The sequence below is a fragment of the Sesamum indicum genome, linkage group LG1, assembly GCF_026168435.1.
Source record: "Sesamum indicum cultivar Baizhima isolate 11 linkage group LG1, ASM2616843v1, whole genome shotgun sequence".
NCBI lineage: Eukaryota > Viridiplantae > Streptophyta > Magnoliopsida > Lamiales > Pedaliaceae > Sesamum > Sesamum indicum.
The window spans coordinates 11,795,693-11,811,671 of NC_142657.1; the positions used below are offsets into that span (position 1 = coordinate 11,795,693).

At 33.6% G+C, this 15,979-nt stretch overlaps 2 protein-coding genes across 2 annotated transcripts; one reads left to right on the forward strand and one right to left on the reverse strand.

Annotated features, from left to right (window-relative positions):
* The first annotated feature begins 4,276 nt into the window (after positions 1-4,276).
* On the forward strand, positions 4,277-10,633 carry LOC105157972 (short-chain dehydrogenase TIC 32, chloroplastic). The gene is made up of 8 exons (XM_011074544.3): positions 4,277-4,635; positions 5,060-5,291; positions 5,462-5,541; positions 6,391-6,544; positions 8,839-8,917; positions 9,292-9,376; positions 10,079-10,125; positions 10,256-10,633. Exons 1-8 carry the CDS (start codon positions 4,530-4,532, stop codon positions 10,418-10,420), a joined length of 948 nt encoding a protein of 315 aa, XP_011072846.1. The 5' UTR covers positions 4,277-4,529; the 3' UTR covers positions 10,421-10,633.
* A 2,762-nt stretch (positions 10,634-13,395) lies between these two features.
* On the reverse strand, positions 13,396-15,480 carry CYP86A7 (cytochrome P450, family 86, subfamily A, polypeptide 7). Its single transcript, XM_011074558.3, has 2 exons — positions 15,256-15,480; positions 13,396-15,148 (listed from the first exon to the last, which is right to left on the reverse strand). Exon 2 carries the CDS (start codon positions 15,111-15,113, stop codon positions 13,476-13,478), a length of 1,638 nt encoding a protein of 545 aa, XP_011072860.2. The 5' UTR covers positions 15,114-15,148; positions 15,256-15,480; the 3' UTR covers positions 13,396-13,475.
* Between the last annotated feature and the right edge of the window lie 499 nt (positions 15,481-15,979).

The window sequence follows — 15,979 nt, forward strand, 5'->3', positions numbered from 1 at the left end:
CATATATCTCTTCAATAAAAGTTAGGCTTTTGTTCAACTTGTTTGTCCAAAATTCTATTAAGTACCTATATTGAAGTCCCTTTTACGACCAAAGTTAGGAAACAAAATACGGTTGTGCTGTTTGTTGCTGAAGGAGCCAAGTGCCTGCGAACCATCTGCTGCGGTAGTGTGGTTGTAGGAAGTCCGTAAAATTGAGGACTTGAAATACCCGAAAATAAAGCGGTTAAAGCAAGGTATGAATTTACGGAGTCTTACTTTATTTCGATAGCATGTTGGGCCTAATTCTGAGCATAAGGGGTATATTATCAAATAATAGCAAAAGGATTTGATTAGAGGACCAATACTATTAAAAATCTGGAAACTTGGGGACTATAAGTGTCGGCCAAGAGAAGCATGGGACTAGAAGTGATAACGACCTTATCTAATGGGACCAAAAATGCAATTTTGCCTAAAAAATAAAAAAGTAACAAAACAGAGGGTGTTAAAAAATAGCCTCTGTTTTTGTAGAAGCCGAAACAACTTCTATAATATATTTGAAGCTGTTTCAGCTTCTATTTTACAATAGAAGCTGAAACAGTTATTTGAAGCTGAAACAGTTATTTGAAGCTAAAACAGCTTCTATTTTGTACAGCTTTAAGTTAATTTTTCAACTGCTTTTTTTTTTTATATTATATTAATTTGTAATATTAAATCAAAATCAATGATGCTTATTGTTTTTTTAAAAAAAAGAAAATTTTGGGTACCCGATAGTCTGGTACCTGACAAAAATCGGGTCAGGATCGGGTAGCTATTTTTAGCTACTCGATAGTTCAGTATCCGACCCGAACTACCCGAATTTCCAAAACCTGACCCAATGCCCACCCCAATAACCTTAGTTTCTCTCAACCTTATTTTCGATGCTTGTCAACAGAGGAAAGTGGGAACATATAAGAGAAAATACATGAAGGAGTTTATGGATCTCATATAGGTGGCATGGCTTTGGCAAACTAAACTCTGTGAGCAGGATATTTTTTTGCCAACTCTAAAGAAAGATGCTATAAATTGGGACAAGAAGTGTGAGCAATGCTAGAAACATGCCCCACTAATCCACGTTCCAGCTCGACCTTTCAAGGCTATATCACCACTTTGCCCATTACCTCAGTGGGGGATAGATATAGTTGGACCTTTCTCCACTGCACTAGGACAACTAAAATTCCTTCTCGTGGCAGTAGACTACTTCAACAAGTGGATAGAAGCAGAGCCTCTAGCACGAATCACTTAAATGAAGTGATAAAATTCTTTTGGAAAAGTATCATTTGCAGGTATGGCTTATATCGCATTATTATTTCTGACAATGGTCGTCAATTTTAGGGTTGGAAGATTCAAGATTGGCGTGCCGAACGGGGTATCCAACAATGCTTTACATCCGTTGCATATCCTCAAGCTAACGGATAGGTTGAGGTCACTAACCTTATCCTGATTCAAGGGATCAAGATAAAGCTGGAGCAAGCAAGTGGATATTGGGGCGCATTGCTTGGCGTACTGTGGTCATACAAAATTAGTCCCTACTCCACCATGGGAGAAACTCCTTTCAATCTAGCATTCGAATCAGAGGTAGTCATCCCGCCTAAAGTTGAGCTGGAAACCTTTAGGATGCAGCATTATGAGCAGGAGAACAATGACAACTTGATTCAAACTAATTTGAACCTGGTAGATGAAGTACGGGAAGATGCTCGTACCCGCGTAGAAAGATACAAACATAGGGTAGTTAATGCTTACAACCGACGAGTTAGAAGGAAAGAATTCCAAGTGGGAGACTTAGTACTCCGATGAGTCGGCGCCTCAGGGCCAATAGGAAAATTAAAACCCAACTGGGAAGAACCCTACAAATCACCCGCATCATCAAGTTTGGTGCATACAAACTTGAAGATATTGACGGTAGAAAATTTTCTCGACCATGAAATGCTAAAAATCTCAGGAAGTTTTACTCCTAAAATCCTTTTACTTATAGTAGAGATATTACAAATATATGCTAATAAGTGTATAATTATGGGAGAAAAATTATATACCAATCCTGTGTATAGGAATAGGTAAACAATTTTTATCATTCTTAAAACAAAAAATTAAATAAAGTATTAATAAATTGTTAATTCACATCAATCAACAAACGACAAATCATAGGAAATAATAAGATAATAAGAAAATCAAAAGTGGGATATTTACCTACCTAAATATTTACATATTTTACTAATCAATCAAGCACAAGAATGAAATATAAAACGTGACATTTTAACATAAAGAATGAGGTTAGTAAGAAAATTGTAATTTTGGTCAAATTATAGCGTGGTTTGAAATATTAGTTTCATACTTTTTGAAATAACCAATATTAGATCACACTTTAGGAAAACGTTGCGAAATTAATTTCAAAGTAAATTTGCAACTTTTGGGACTAAATTTGCAACGTTTGCGATGAACTTTGGGACTAATTTTGCAACAAAGTGTGGGACTAACTTTACAACCTTTTCCTAAAGTGTGAGACTATGCAACTAAGGTACTAACTTTACAATATTTTCCTAACGTGTGGGACTATTATTTGCAATTTCAAAAAAACTAAGGCTAATATTAAAAACAACTATACATTTTTACGAAAATGATAATTTTCTCGAAGTTAGTATTTGAATTTCTCTGGAATTTGTATTTGTATAACAAAATTATGAAGTCTAATGTTATAATTATTTTTCTTAAAAATAATAATTATCTTGTAATTATTTACGCAACCGTCGAACCTATTGATAATTTGAATTTTTATACATACTTATATTTTCCAAAGCTTGCATAAGTTAAGGATAAAATCATATTTTATATAATTAATTATCAATTTATAATTCAGTCAGAATAAGTGAGTGCTGCCAAAGACCGTTTGCTACATTATAATAGTTCATGACCCATTTCAATATCATGACATTGATTGGTATCAAATATAACCTTTTTCTCTTGGTTGCTTTCTTTATTCCTTTTTTTTTTTTCAGAAATATAATGTATTGATTTATATATATTTTTTCTTATTTCTAATATAATTTAAAACGTAAGAGATTATTTATTATATGCACACAGGAACGGCATGACACGTCAGCTAATATTATAAAAAAGGACCCTTTACACTCACAAAAGTGACGTTATCACACTAAGTTTTGAATATAACAATTAAATCTCTAATTGGATATTTTAAGAATTAATTGCAATTACCTTTTTTCTCCTAAAAAATGATTCAACGTCATTTTAACACAAATACATTAGTTATTTTACTGTGTGATAATACCTTAACTTGGTTTCTTTTGTTTCATTCATTCATTCATTTTCTTTTTTAAATATGATTTGTTGTTTTCTATATAATATATTTTAAAATATGAAAAATTATTTATTATAGTATACAGGAGCGGCGTGCCGCACGGGCTAGTATTACTATAAAAAATGAGGTATTATAGATATAGAACAACTGCACAATTTCTTATGATTCCAAAAATACCTTTTAAGATAACTAACTTATTTAACTACCCAAATTCATATTAGCTCTACCCAATTAATATATTTTAAAGTATAAAAGATTATCTATTATATGCACGCAAGTACAACCTGACATGCAGGCTAAATTTTTTATAGAAAAGAAAGTAAGAAAGAAAAGAAGATCAATTTAAGGGTATTATTAGCACAATAAAAAAATTGATATAGTGGTGTCACAAACTGCGTTGTGTGAAGTAAAACTGCATTTATATATATATATATCAGCCGTTGTGGCACGTCGTTCTTACGTGCATATAATAAATAATTTTTTATCTTTAAAATATATTATAAATAAGAGTAAAATATATAAACCAGTACATTACGTAATAAAAAAAAGAAAGAAGAAAATAATAATTTATCAATTAATGCAAATTTCGAAATGCTGAATAAGATGGTTATTTTATCATGAAGGGCATTCTTGACTTCACAAAATATTGGTGCGGCGATGTTATTAATCGTCATTTGTGAGTGTGGAAGGATTTTTTTTATTTTTTATATTAGTATATATATATATATAAGTATATTTGGAATATTGATGCATCTAAATTTCCTTTTTCATTTATTAAAAATAAAATATTATGCACACACGTCTCCTAATGATTGTTCTACGCACCCCTAGAGATTAATTGTCTGATCCTCATAAATGAAGGATATCCTAAATCATTGGAGCCGCAAATTCTTTATAATAAAAAATTAAATTGATTTTCCAAAATATTTTATTTCTTAATCTATTTTTTTCTCAAGAAAATGATCATAACTTCCTTTCAAAGTCTTCATCTAGCCCTAATTGATGATGAATGGTTTGACAGTTGTGGTCAAGTGATTTTTCCTTTTCGAAGAATAATAAAATTGGGAACATAAAGTGAAATCAATTTAAAAATTGTGTACTTCCACCTACTTTTTTGTATTTTGGGAAGCGCCCTCGCGATCAAGCATCGACAAAGCATAGAGTTGCGTACAGTTTCGAGCTGATAATCGCGAGAGGAAGGATGTGGATTTTCGGAAGAAAAGGGGAATCGGGATTTTCAGCATGCTCCACAGCCGAGGAAGTTTCCCGAGGAATTGATGGCTCCGGCCTTACTGCTATTGTCACAGGTTGTTTTCCTGACTTGGGTTCTTATCAAGATGTGCTTGATTTCGTTCATCTTTGATGGGTTTGCGTTGATATAGTCTAAAGCTGCTTTCTTGGTGTACCATGTGTTTTTGGTTTAATTTTGTGCTGTATTTAGGGAATAATAATACTTAAAAGTTTTTTTATTATTGGTTGTTAGATTCTTGCTTGCTGCTACTGTGACTGTGAGTAGTCTGTTAAGATTTCTGAAGATAATTAATACTGGGCAACTTCATTTTTTTATGGATCTGCTTTAGTCATTCGGGTGAAAACTAAGGATGTGTATGGCACATCGGGTTCCGCTTTCTTGAGATAAGAATGATTTATGTGGATGTAACTGAAAAGTTCCGCTTGGTTACTTTATCTTTTCTTTGCTTAATGTTTTGTTTCATCTGATGTGTGTTTCAGGAGCATCAAGTGGCATCGGAACAGAGACCACACGAGTCCTTGCGATGTGTGGTGTTCATGTAATTATGGCGGTGCGGAATGTCGACAGTGGTAGAAAAGTTAAAGAAACAATAGTCAAAGAGATCCCTGATACTAAAATTGATGTTATGGAACTCGATCTTGGCTCTTTTGCATCTATACGGAAATTTGCATCGGAATATAACTCCTTGGGTCTTCCCTTAAACATCCTCATGTAAGTTGCCTGTGACTTTAAGATATCATACTGCAACTCAAACTCAAATCTTCTGGAATGCCCCTTGCTTCTTTATGTTTCTTAGGCATCCGTGAAGTTGAATCAGGGGTTTTTTCTTGTAAGCGAAACCTACTATGTCTTTAGAACTGACATCTTTTCTTAACTGGAAGTAATAACGCAGGGGTTATGGCTCCTCCTTTCATGCTGTCACAAGAAAACATAGAGTTGCAGTTTGCGACTAACCATCTTGGTATGCTTTCATGTGGTTGCCAAATTTCAAATGTTTGTTGTTCTTAACTATATGCTTTTAATACAGATATGAGGTCGTTAGTTCTTTTAGATTCTTTGAGATTGGTGTTGCAACGATTCTCCTCTTTATGTTCTATCAAAACTAAAGACTCTATTTGACATAAGCAGAAACACCACTTTTCTGTGACTGAATAACCGTGGATCTACTATTCTTTGTGATCGTATAATCAAGGGATTATAATCTTCTATTCAAGGTTTTCTATTTGATGTTCAATTTTTTTTGTTGGATCATCTGATCATTTTTGAACTCCCATTACTTCAAAAGCTTTGCCAAGCGTCCTAGTTGTATTCAGTAGTGTGACGGATTCGATTTTTTTCTCTTGCAAAGCATTGAAATTTAAATCTAACTTCTTTCCGTATTTTGCTGGAAGAAAAACTTGGCATCTGGTTTTGTTTGTTTCCAATTTTTCCTGATTAAATTTGGTACTGCAGTTGATGTAGATGTTCGCAGTTCTAGAATGTCTCCTGAATCCAGGTTGATCCACCTTCCATCTGTTTGTCAGTTTTTCATAAGCTTTACAGATTCGGATTCCTAAATTTTTTAGTGGAACCAAGGAGAAAAGTATCTATAATTTTTAGCGGCAATAATGTTAGAATTGAGGCGAGCAAGCTCTCATCTACCTATAGGTTTCAGATTCAATTTCTGACTGCCCTTCTGTTTGGCTAAAATGTGTTGGATGCCCCAACTAATATTTTGTTATTTGTTCACCATGTGCTTTCTATGATGTGCTTCCTCTCCTCAAATACAAAGAACATGATTGTCAAGTTGTCTTTGTTTTATCTGTTGCAGGTCATTTTCTTTTGACAAATCTTCTGTTAGATAACATGAAAAAGACGGCGCGTGAGAGCCAGAAAGAAGGCAGAATTGTCAATCTTTCATCGGAGGGACACCGGTATACGTATCTTGAAGGCATCCGTTTTGATAAAATCAACGATAGTTCAAGGTAATGATGAAGTTTTCAACATATCCATCTATAAGATTATGTTGGTTAGTCAACTGTTAGTCTACTACATCCCTTCCTTATTGATATGTCTCGTTTGAAATTTAAGTAGCATGAAGTTGTATATGAATTTTGGAAAGGTGCAAATTTTTGGGTGTTCTACATCAATATCCGTATCTATATCCATATTTATTTATTTGAAAAGTTTAAATGTTCTTGCAATTTTTGTGAGACCCAATATATCAATGTTTATTTGTAATTCTTGGTGGCAATTAAAGACATTCATATTATAATGAATTGACTTTTGAAAATTAATCATCTCTATAGATATGCATGAACTTATATAAAAAAAATGTAATGAATATGAATGATTATTTCTAATCAGATATAATAGTCTAATCCCATCAATTCTTTTAAGTAGTGTATTATTTGGTGAAATTAGAAAAATGAATAACAAAAAAGTAATTTTAATGTTAGATTATTTTAAAAAATTGAAGGTTACAAGAGAAAATATAAATTTGAATCATGCTAAATAAGTGAAATAATGGTGGACTTGTAAATATTTTAATGTATTTTTTAAGTTAATTAAATATGATAATTGAAAAATCTAAATTCTTCAATTAATAGTCAAATATTGTTTCACAATTGATTAATTTAAATTAATTGCTTTATAATTCTTTTCCAAACATATTTTCAAGGTAATAAATAAATGAGATATATTATTACCTAAATTTATTTTTAGCGCAATAGTGATAATTTAAAAGTCGAACAAAATTCATATTGTGTAAGATGATATTAAGTAGTAAAATTTATGCTATTTAAAGTGAATTAATATTGTTATGACCTTAATCTGATGAGAGTATCAATCTATGCAAAAGGACTTCAATCACATTTTTAAATATTTTAATAGTCCTCCTATAATTTTGAGCAAACTATTATATATCTTATATTAAATATTATCTAATGATGTAAAAAGTTATTTGTAATTTTATTTTCAAATACCTAGAACTAATAATTTTTTGTTCTTATACTATAGAAACATCTTTTTCTTCCCTCCTACAGAGTAGAAGTATAATAATTAATAAGGTCATTAATGTATTTGGAAAATTATTTAGAATTTATAATCTTGGAGAGAAATTTTAAAACTACAATAAACTTATGAAATCTTATCACATCTTATCATACTGAAAAAGTTTACTAAAAGTTTATTGATAAAATGATGTTTACTTTGTGAAAGAAATAAGTATCTTGAGGGCATTTTAGTCCATGCACACTATGCTATCCAAAGTAATTACTACAAGGGTCTCCCCTTAAAAAATGATATAGATAATATATATTTTCAAATGTGTATTTGGGCCTGTATATTTTCAAATTTTTTGCCCTATATTTTATTTTGATTTCTGAGTAATTGTCCTATTTAATGGTTAACTTGATCGAGCATGTTTGCCTTTTTCACTAAGGAACTTGATTGCATGCTTAACATTATATCGGCATTTGCTAAATTTTTAAAAATCTATTTAATCCTCATCTTTGTGTATAATAGATATGTGTAGTATAATAAAAAATAGGGTAAATTACAATGACCTCCCCTAAGGTTTGACATAATTACGAATACCCCATTGTTGTTTGAAAAATTACAAATACCCTCTTGTTGAATTACTTTGTTTTATACATTTAATTTTTATGTTTTAGGAGATGAGACATTGTTAATGGATGCTCTAGGGTGCTCTTGATAATAATTCAGATTGTAATTTGTTTGATAATTGATAAAAATATGAACTCACAGGAATGCAATTAATAGTGCTTGAAATTACAATTAACCAAGTGTTACATGGAAGCAAAAAATACCCAAAGCAAAGTTAAACTCTTACGGTAGGTACAAGTGGCTTTAGGTGGTGGACAAGGTGGATGCTCGATTTCTCGTGCAAATGCATGATGAATGCTTAGGTTTCTCTTAAGCATATGTTATTATTTCATTATTATAGAATTTATAAATGTTGCCTTGCTAATGGAAAGAGTAACATTTGTGCATTTTTTATACATATAGATACTTGAAGTGTTCATCTTTTCAGTATACAATTTTTAGTGGAAGGATCTTGCAAAATTATGAGAACCCTCTGCCAATATACAATGTTCACATTTTCATGAATAAAGATGTTGATCTCAAGATTAACTGCCCCTAAGTCCCTGTGTGAAGACCCCATGATTTGATTTCAGTTCATTGAACTAGCATGGATATCTTATTCTTTTTTCTGGAATTTATTCAATGTCTCACTTCCTATGTCATTGCTCTACAGTTATTATAGTATATTCGCTTATGGGCAGTCAAAGCTAGCTAATGTATTGCACGCTAATGAACTTGCAAGGCGCTTGAAGGTAACCCGGAGATCTGTTTTTCTTTTATCTCATATTGTCTGCTTATATTCCTTAGTTTGCACATTATTTCCGTTTTACTATAACCTTCAGGCCTTTATTATCAGCAGAAACCCCAATTTGTACTTCCATCTTTTAGTTCAACAATATTTTATGTTTCAAAGGCTCTATAATTAAATCAGAATTTGTGTAAATCAACAGCTGTATGTCCTCCAATGAAGTTCACAACTTCACATTTTCTAACTCTGCTGATGTTTCTTTCTATGAATCTTGATATTGTGTGCTTTTGCAGCATGCTCCTTTCATAATGTGTGAGATTTTAGTTATGTAGTGTGCTTGTGGAACAGCATAACAATTTGGTCTTTTTGCTACATCAGGAGGAAGGAGTTGCAATAACCGCTAACTCACTGCATCCTGGTGCAATTGCCACCAACCTTCTGCGTCATCATGGTTTCATTGAAGGTGAAGTTGTGACCCATTTTTATAATCTCAAAATGCTATAAAGACTATTGAAAATTGTGCGGGAGTGCGACTGTTTCACCCCGTAAAGAGCCTGCAATGGCCATCTACACTGGATAACCGGTGTATTTTCATCTTTTCTAAGAACCTACCTTCCCTCATCATGCTTGCGTCTTTTAGGACAATTGCAGTATGTGAATAATGGAACATAACTTTGCATCTTTTGCTCATGTATGCAAGTTCTTTGTCTTGTTATATAGCTAGTTGATCAGGAAACAGAGCTAGGTTTAATACTTCAAATGTGTTATCCTTGTAATGGATCATCCTTTGTTCAGGGAATAATTACATGCGCACTCCTAAGGTTCGGTCATAATACAAAAGACCCTCGACTTTGGAAGATTGTCTGACACCCCTTGATGACATATTTTACATTAAAAATTCTCTGTGAAGTTGAAGGAAATCTGTAATGTAAAACACAACAATAGGGGGCAATTTAAGGTTTTCAAAATGAGGAACTTTGTGTAATGCGCCTAAAGTTTATATTAGTGGAGCCACTACCAGAAGCAGTATAGTATGGATGGACAATAATTCTAGCCACGAATTAAAAGATATGAGATGGAAAGGGACACACATGAAGTCCTTATAGAAGAGAAGAAGGTTACACGTGTTTATGTTTTCTGATGCCTCTTAATCTTGTCTTTACAGGTGCAGTTAACTGGGTTGGTAAATATTTCATCAAAAATATCCCTCAGGTTTGTCAAACGTTTCGGTATCTCCCAATCCTATCTATACATTAGATATAAATCATAAAGCAAAAAAAATCAGAACTTTATAAGATCTTTATATTCTCTTGAATCGAATTCAACACGTTTGATTTTCTAGGGAGCGGCAACAACATGCTATGTAGCATTGCATCCACAGGTTAAGGGCGTAAGTGGTGAGTATTTTGCTGACAGCAATATCGGTAAAGCAAGTGCACTGGCCAAAGATGCAGAATTAGCAAAGAAGCTGTGGGATTTCAGCTTGAAGCTGACAGAATCCAAGTAATTCATCTCACCAACTTGATATATATTTGGAATATTGTTACTGCATTCTGTTGTTGTGCTATCTGGTCGCTTCGTCTTGTATAAGTTGATTGATATCCTCTTATTACTTGGGTTCATGTTGTAGAATATATGTGAGCTTGAAACATTATCAAGACTTGAATTCATGTGCTGTGTTTCTTATTTATGAGGATTTATATATGATTTTTTTTGGTCATATCTATACTTTTTTTTTTTTTTATTTAAAATACCCTCAAGCACCATAAAATGATCATCTCATTAAATTTTCTATCAATAATTAAACACTGATAATTGGTGGTCGTCATGGATCCCATAAAAACAAATGAAATTTTTTCCATAGGTAGTAGGGTCTACAAGTTTGATTAGATTAAATTAACAAACAAATTGGTTAAATTGCTAGAGAGGCCTCGTGTTTTAACTCAGGTTCCTTCCACATCCAAACATGAAGCTTATGTGGAAATTACAAATAATTATTGTGTATTTAAAACAGAATATATATTACAATTTTTTTATAAATGAAGAATAAAGTAAATTAATAAATGAGATAGAAAAAAAATGGAGTTGGAGTATAATTATATTAAAATCCGAGTTTTGATCCTAATTCATTACTCATTTAATAATAATATTAGGATGGAATAATACATAATTGATGTTCCCATTCAAGCAAAAATATGTCTCACTTGGCTTTGGATATACAATTATTATTATTATTGTTGTTGTTGTTATATGTGGGAAATATTTGATATGATGTGGGAGAATATTTGATATGATGTGGGAGAAATCTGATTGGGCTAATGTCTATGTAACTTAATATTTTGGGTAAAGATGTCTATGTAACTTAGCAACTTCAAAAAAGTGACACAAAAGCTCTTGCTAACATTGACAAGTTTACTGAAAGAATTAAAATAATCTTTATGTGATAGTCACATATATATGTGCAAATTGGGTAAATATCTAAAATTCTAATCATCCAAATCTTCAATTTTTGGTTTATCTTGAATCTTGACGGTTGGCCTAGTTCATTTCTTTTCTTCACAAAAAAATTGAGTGATTTCAATTGCAATCGACACTATATATAGATCAGGATACATTCGTAATATAATAGAATACTTACAGGGCATCTAAACATTACCGACCAATATGAACATCATATCAATAGAATGAACCAACACTCATCGAGTTCATTATCTTTACTTTTCGAGTTCACAATACTTTTTTTTAAAAAAGAAAATATATATATTTGAACGTGTGTTTAATTATATTTAGACTACTCGATTAGGAAATAGTATTTAAACCCATCAAGTTCTTCTAGAGGTCTTATAATTAGGGATGGCAATGAGACGGGTCTGCCAAAACCTTGGGACCTGCCTAGCCAACAAAATTTCGATCCTGTTGACCCGATTAATATTTACAAATTGTATATTTTTTTATTATTTTGAAAATAGTAGGTTTGTTATTTATATATAAGTATAAATAAATATTTTTTACATGCACAAACATATTTTAAGTATACATAAAATATACTAAAAAAATTTAAAAAAAAATAATCAAGACAGGTCCGAGTCCAAATCACGAAGACACAGACCTAGCCTTGAACTTATTTAAAGCTTCAAAATTTGCCCCAATCAGGACGAGTTCGAACTACAATCCCTACTTATAATCACTTTATCATATTAGAAAGTACTAAAGATTCCAACACGAATACATCAATTCGGTAAAAGTATTTGAAAATAAATATTTAATTGTAAAGATGAAAATGTACTAATTAAGTGATAGAGTGGGGTTTATATCTTATAGTTGGAAAAAGTGAATTTTCATAATTGTTTTGAAATATTAATGAGCCGAAGTAGCAGTTAGTGATCCTTTGTTTCACAGTTGTCCCTTTGAAAGCACAGTTGACTCATTAATTAGGGTTGTCAATTGTGCATTGAGTTGTAGGATATATGCATTATTATCATATATCATAATAGAGTTTGGACCCTAATGTTTTGTATGTTTAAATTAAGTTTAGTCCGATCCAACTAATACATTAATATTTATAACTATAGAGTTAAAATGTCGGAAAATTGCCCGCATATGATCATTCATAGATGCGTAACGAATTTTCATGAGGTTGATCATGGTAAATATTTTTCCCGTACGATGCAAGTTTTGAAAAATAATTTGATGTAAAACGGCTGAGAAAATCATATTTCCTCGATTAAGAGAAAATAAATCATAAAATGCGTAAAATGAGACTATGCTAAAGTGATAGGGCGGAACTCTGAAATTACAGATTCGAGTCTAATAACTGTGAGTACATGTCTATTTCTATAGTAATTTTTAATTAATTTGTTTCCTTCAAATATATATTTAACCTAATTTAGTATTATTAATGTATTTAATCATTTATGCATTGTAAATAAAAGAATGCAGGAAAATAATTATTTTAATCCAACCACGAGGGAAAAACCCTTAAGGATAATTTATACAATAATAGGTTTTTTTATTTGATTACCGATCCCCTTCGAATGTGTTCTTGAATTTATAATTATTAATTTATACGTAATCAAATTTTGATATTTTAATATATCTCACGTGTGATGTAATAAATAATATATATACATCACAGAAAACAATGCAAGATGAGATTGGGGATAGAGAAATAATTTCATCCAATATCAAGAAAATGCAAAAAACACAAAACCCCTCATGATAATGTGCAGTAATCCAATCATTTCATAGAATTTCGACAATTTTATTCTCATTTCAAAGGAAGAGAGACATAAAATTTAAAAGAAAAAGAAACAAATTGTTGATTCATTGTGAGAGCCCCTTAATTATCATTAATTAAGACACTAATTAACTAATCACCAACGTTAATTTTGGAGTTGGTAAGTAATTAGTGTCTTAATTAATAAGGTATACATCTATCTCAATGAATCATTAAAATTAATTAAGACAGCTGAATATCCATCATGTATAATAATAATAATATCTATTAATTATTATGCATCATATTCACAAATCAAACCTCTCAATTTTAATTAATTACCTAATTAATTAATCACTTCCACATGTGCATGAGAAATCCCATTGGTGATCAGCCCCTCACGTGCCTTTCCCGTGCCGCCAATTTTGTCCAAAATTGGTCCCAACTCCCTTGCCTGCACATTCACCTTAAGACCATCCTTCATGAACAATGTCAATGACATTTTTTGCTCCACCTTGTGCCCCGCCGCCACCACCAGCCGGTGCCGGAGCAGCACCGCCGCCGCTATCGACTTCATCTGCAAATAAGCCAAATCCTTCCCCAAGCATATCCTTGGCCCTGCGTTAAACGCCACGAATTGGTACTGATCTCTAGCCTCAAATTTCTTGCCATCTTCTGACAACCACCTCTCCGGCTTGAATTCTAGACAGTCGTCGCCCCATATGAACTCCATCCGGCCCGTCGAGTAGATGGAGTAGGTGATATTTGAGCCGGCTGGCACGAATGTACCATCCGGCAAGACATCATCTGCAATGACATGTTTGGAGTCTTCGGGCACGGATGGGTACAACCTAAGAGTCTCAGACAGGGCTGCCTTAAGGTATATCAATCGGTCAACTTCTTCAAACACTAGGGGCTCGTCGAGCCATTTTGAGGTATCACAACCACGAGATTGTATTAAAATCGAGCAGAGTTCTATTAGAAGTTTCTCTTCCACCTTAGGGTTTAGGGTCACTAGCCAAAAGAACCAGCTGAGCGCCACAGACGACGTGTCCCGACCGGCTAGGATAAAGTTTAGGGCAACATGTTGGAGGAATTCATCGGTGTATGATTCCTTTTTCTTCATGAACCTGGATAATAAGTCATCATGTAGGGACCCACCGTCATGCTGACTCACCAGCTCGAGCTTACGTGTATTGATTATGTTAGTCATGTAATCGTCCACGTGTTTTAGGCTGTGGCTCAAGTTGAGCTCCATCCCAAGCCGGAGCCATTTCTTGAATTTCCAAATGAACTCAGGCAAAATAAAGCGTTGCAATGAGGCTTCAGTGGCTCGATCGAAAGCCAAGGCGAAGCCGTTCTCAGGTAAGCCAGGGGATAGAGTCTGGGGATCTTTCCCGAAAGCCAAGCCGCATATGTTGTCAAAAGTGAGACGTAACAAGAGATCTTGGAGATCGACCGGCTTGCCTTCGAGCTGAGCCATTTTCAAAATTGGACAAAATCGATCCCTGATAGCTCGGCTCACCCAGCGAGCCATGGCTTGCCTGAGTGTGCGGGTGGTGAATTCTAGTGCGGCAGTCTTGCGCTGGAAGAGCCACGTGTCACCATCAGAATTGAAAATGCCCTGCCCAAGCAAATCATGGAACACAGCTTGCCAGGTGGGGCCTTTGGGGTAATTATCGAACCTAACCTTCAAAATGTGCTCTAAATTCTTGGGGTCGCACGTGACCGTCACGAGGCCCTGTTTTCGGGCCAGAAATGGAACTGCGAAAATGCAAGTCTGGTAAGTGCCGCCGCAGGCCCGGAGATTCTCGGCTATCCACTCATGCATACGGCTGTTGTTCTCAATCAGGCCCGGGAGACTGCCCAAAACGGGCCACAATCGAGGGCCCTTGGGCCCTTTCAAAGACCTCGTAATCGATCTGAACCACACAAAATAAGCTGCTACGAAGGCCAAAATCATCACAACCGTAGATACGTCCATCAGGCCCACTTTCCCTTTCTTCCCCCGATAGACTCCTGTAGAAAAAATGAAAAAAACCACCACCGTTGAGACAACGTAAAACTAACCAAATGAAATGCAAGAGAGAGAGAGAGAGAGAGAAATGTATAGCAGGAAAAAAAACCTCTTGTAAGTGTAAGAAACGGAGGGAGAGTTCAGTTCTGAGTATGAAACATCCCAAAAGAATCACAATCCTAGATATATAATGTAAGAAATAGAGCGTAGTACAAGATCCAGTGAGAGAGAAATGGGAAGAGAGAGAGAGATGTGCAGTGACAGAGGTGAAGAAATTAAAGTGATTTATAGAGAAATAAAAAAGAGTGGCAATAAATATGGGGTCGGGCAGCTGTTCAAACTGTTCTCTACATACATATATATATATATATATCTCATCATCCTCTCTCTCTCTCTCTCTCTCTCCAAGAATGGAGAGAGAGAGAGAAGTTGTAAAAGTAGCAACAACATTAAATGGCAGCAGAGGTCGTTGGAGAAGTAGAAGTCACATATAATTAATCAGCCAAGAAAAACAGATAATCTCCATCTCCACCTCCTCTAAATTCCACCCCGTACTCCTCCTCCTATATACACACATATATATACATATGAGAGAGAAAAAACGCAACCACACAGTTGAAGAATCATAATCCACATTAAGCAGCTGCTGCTTCATTTATTTATTTATATCCCATTCTACTCTCTCTCTCTCTCTATATATATATATATATATTAGGGTTTAATTGATTATAAATAAATAAACTACCCTCCTACCGTAAAATAATAGCAATTTATTTCCTATATTGTTTAAAATGAACCAATTTACATTCCAATCTAATTAGGAGGTAAATTGA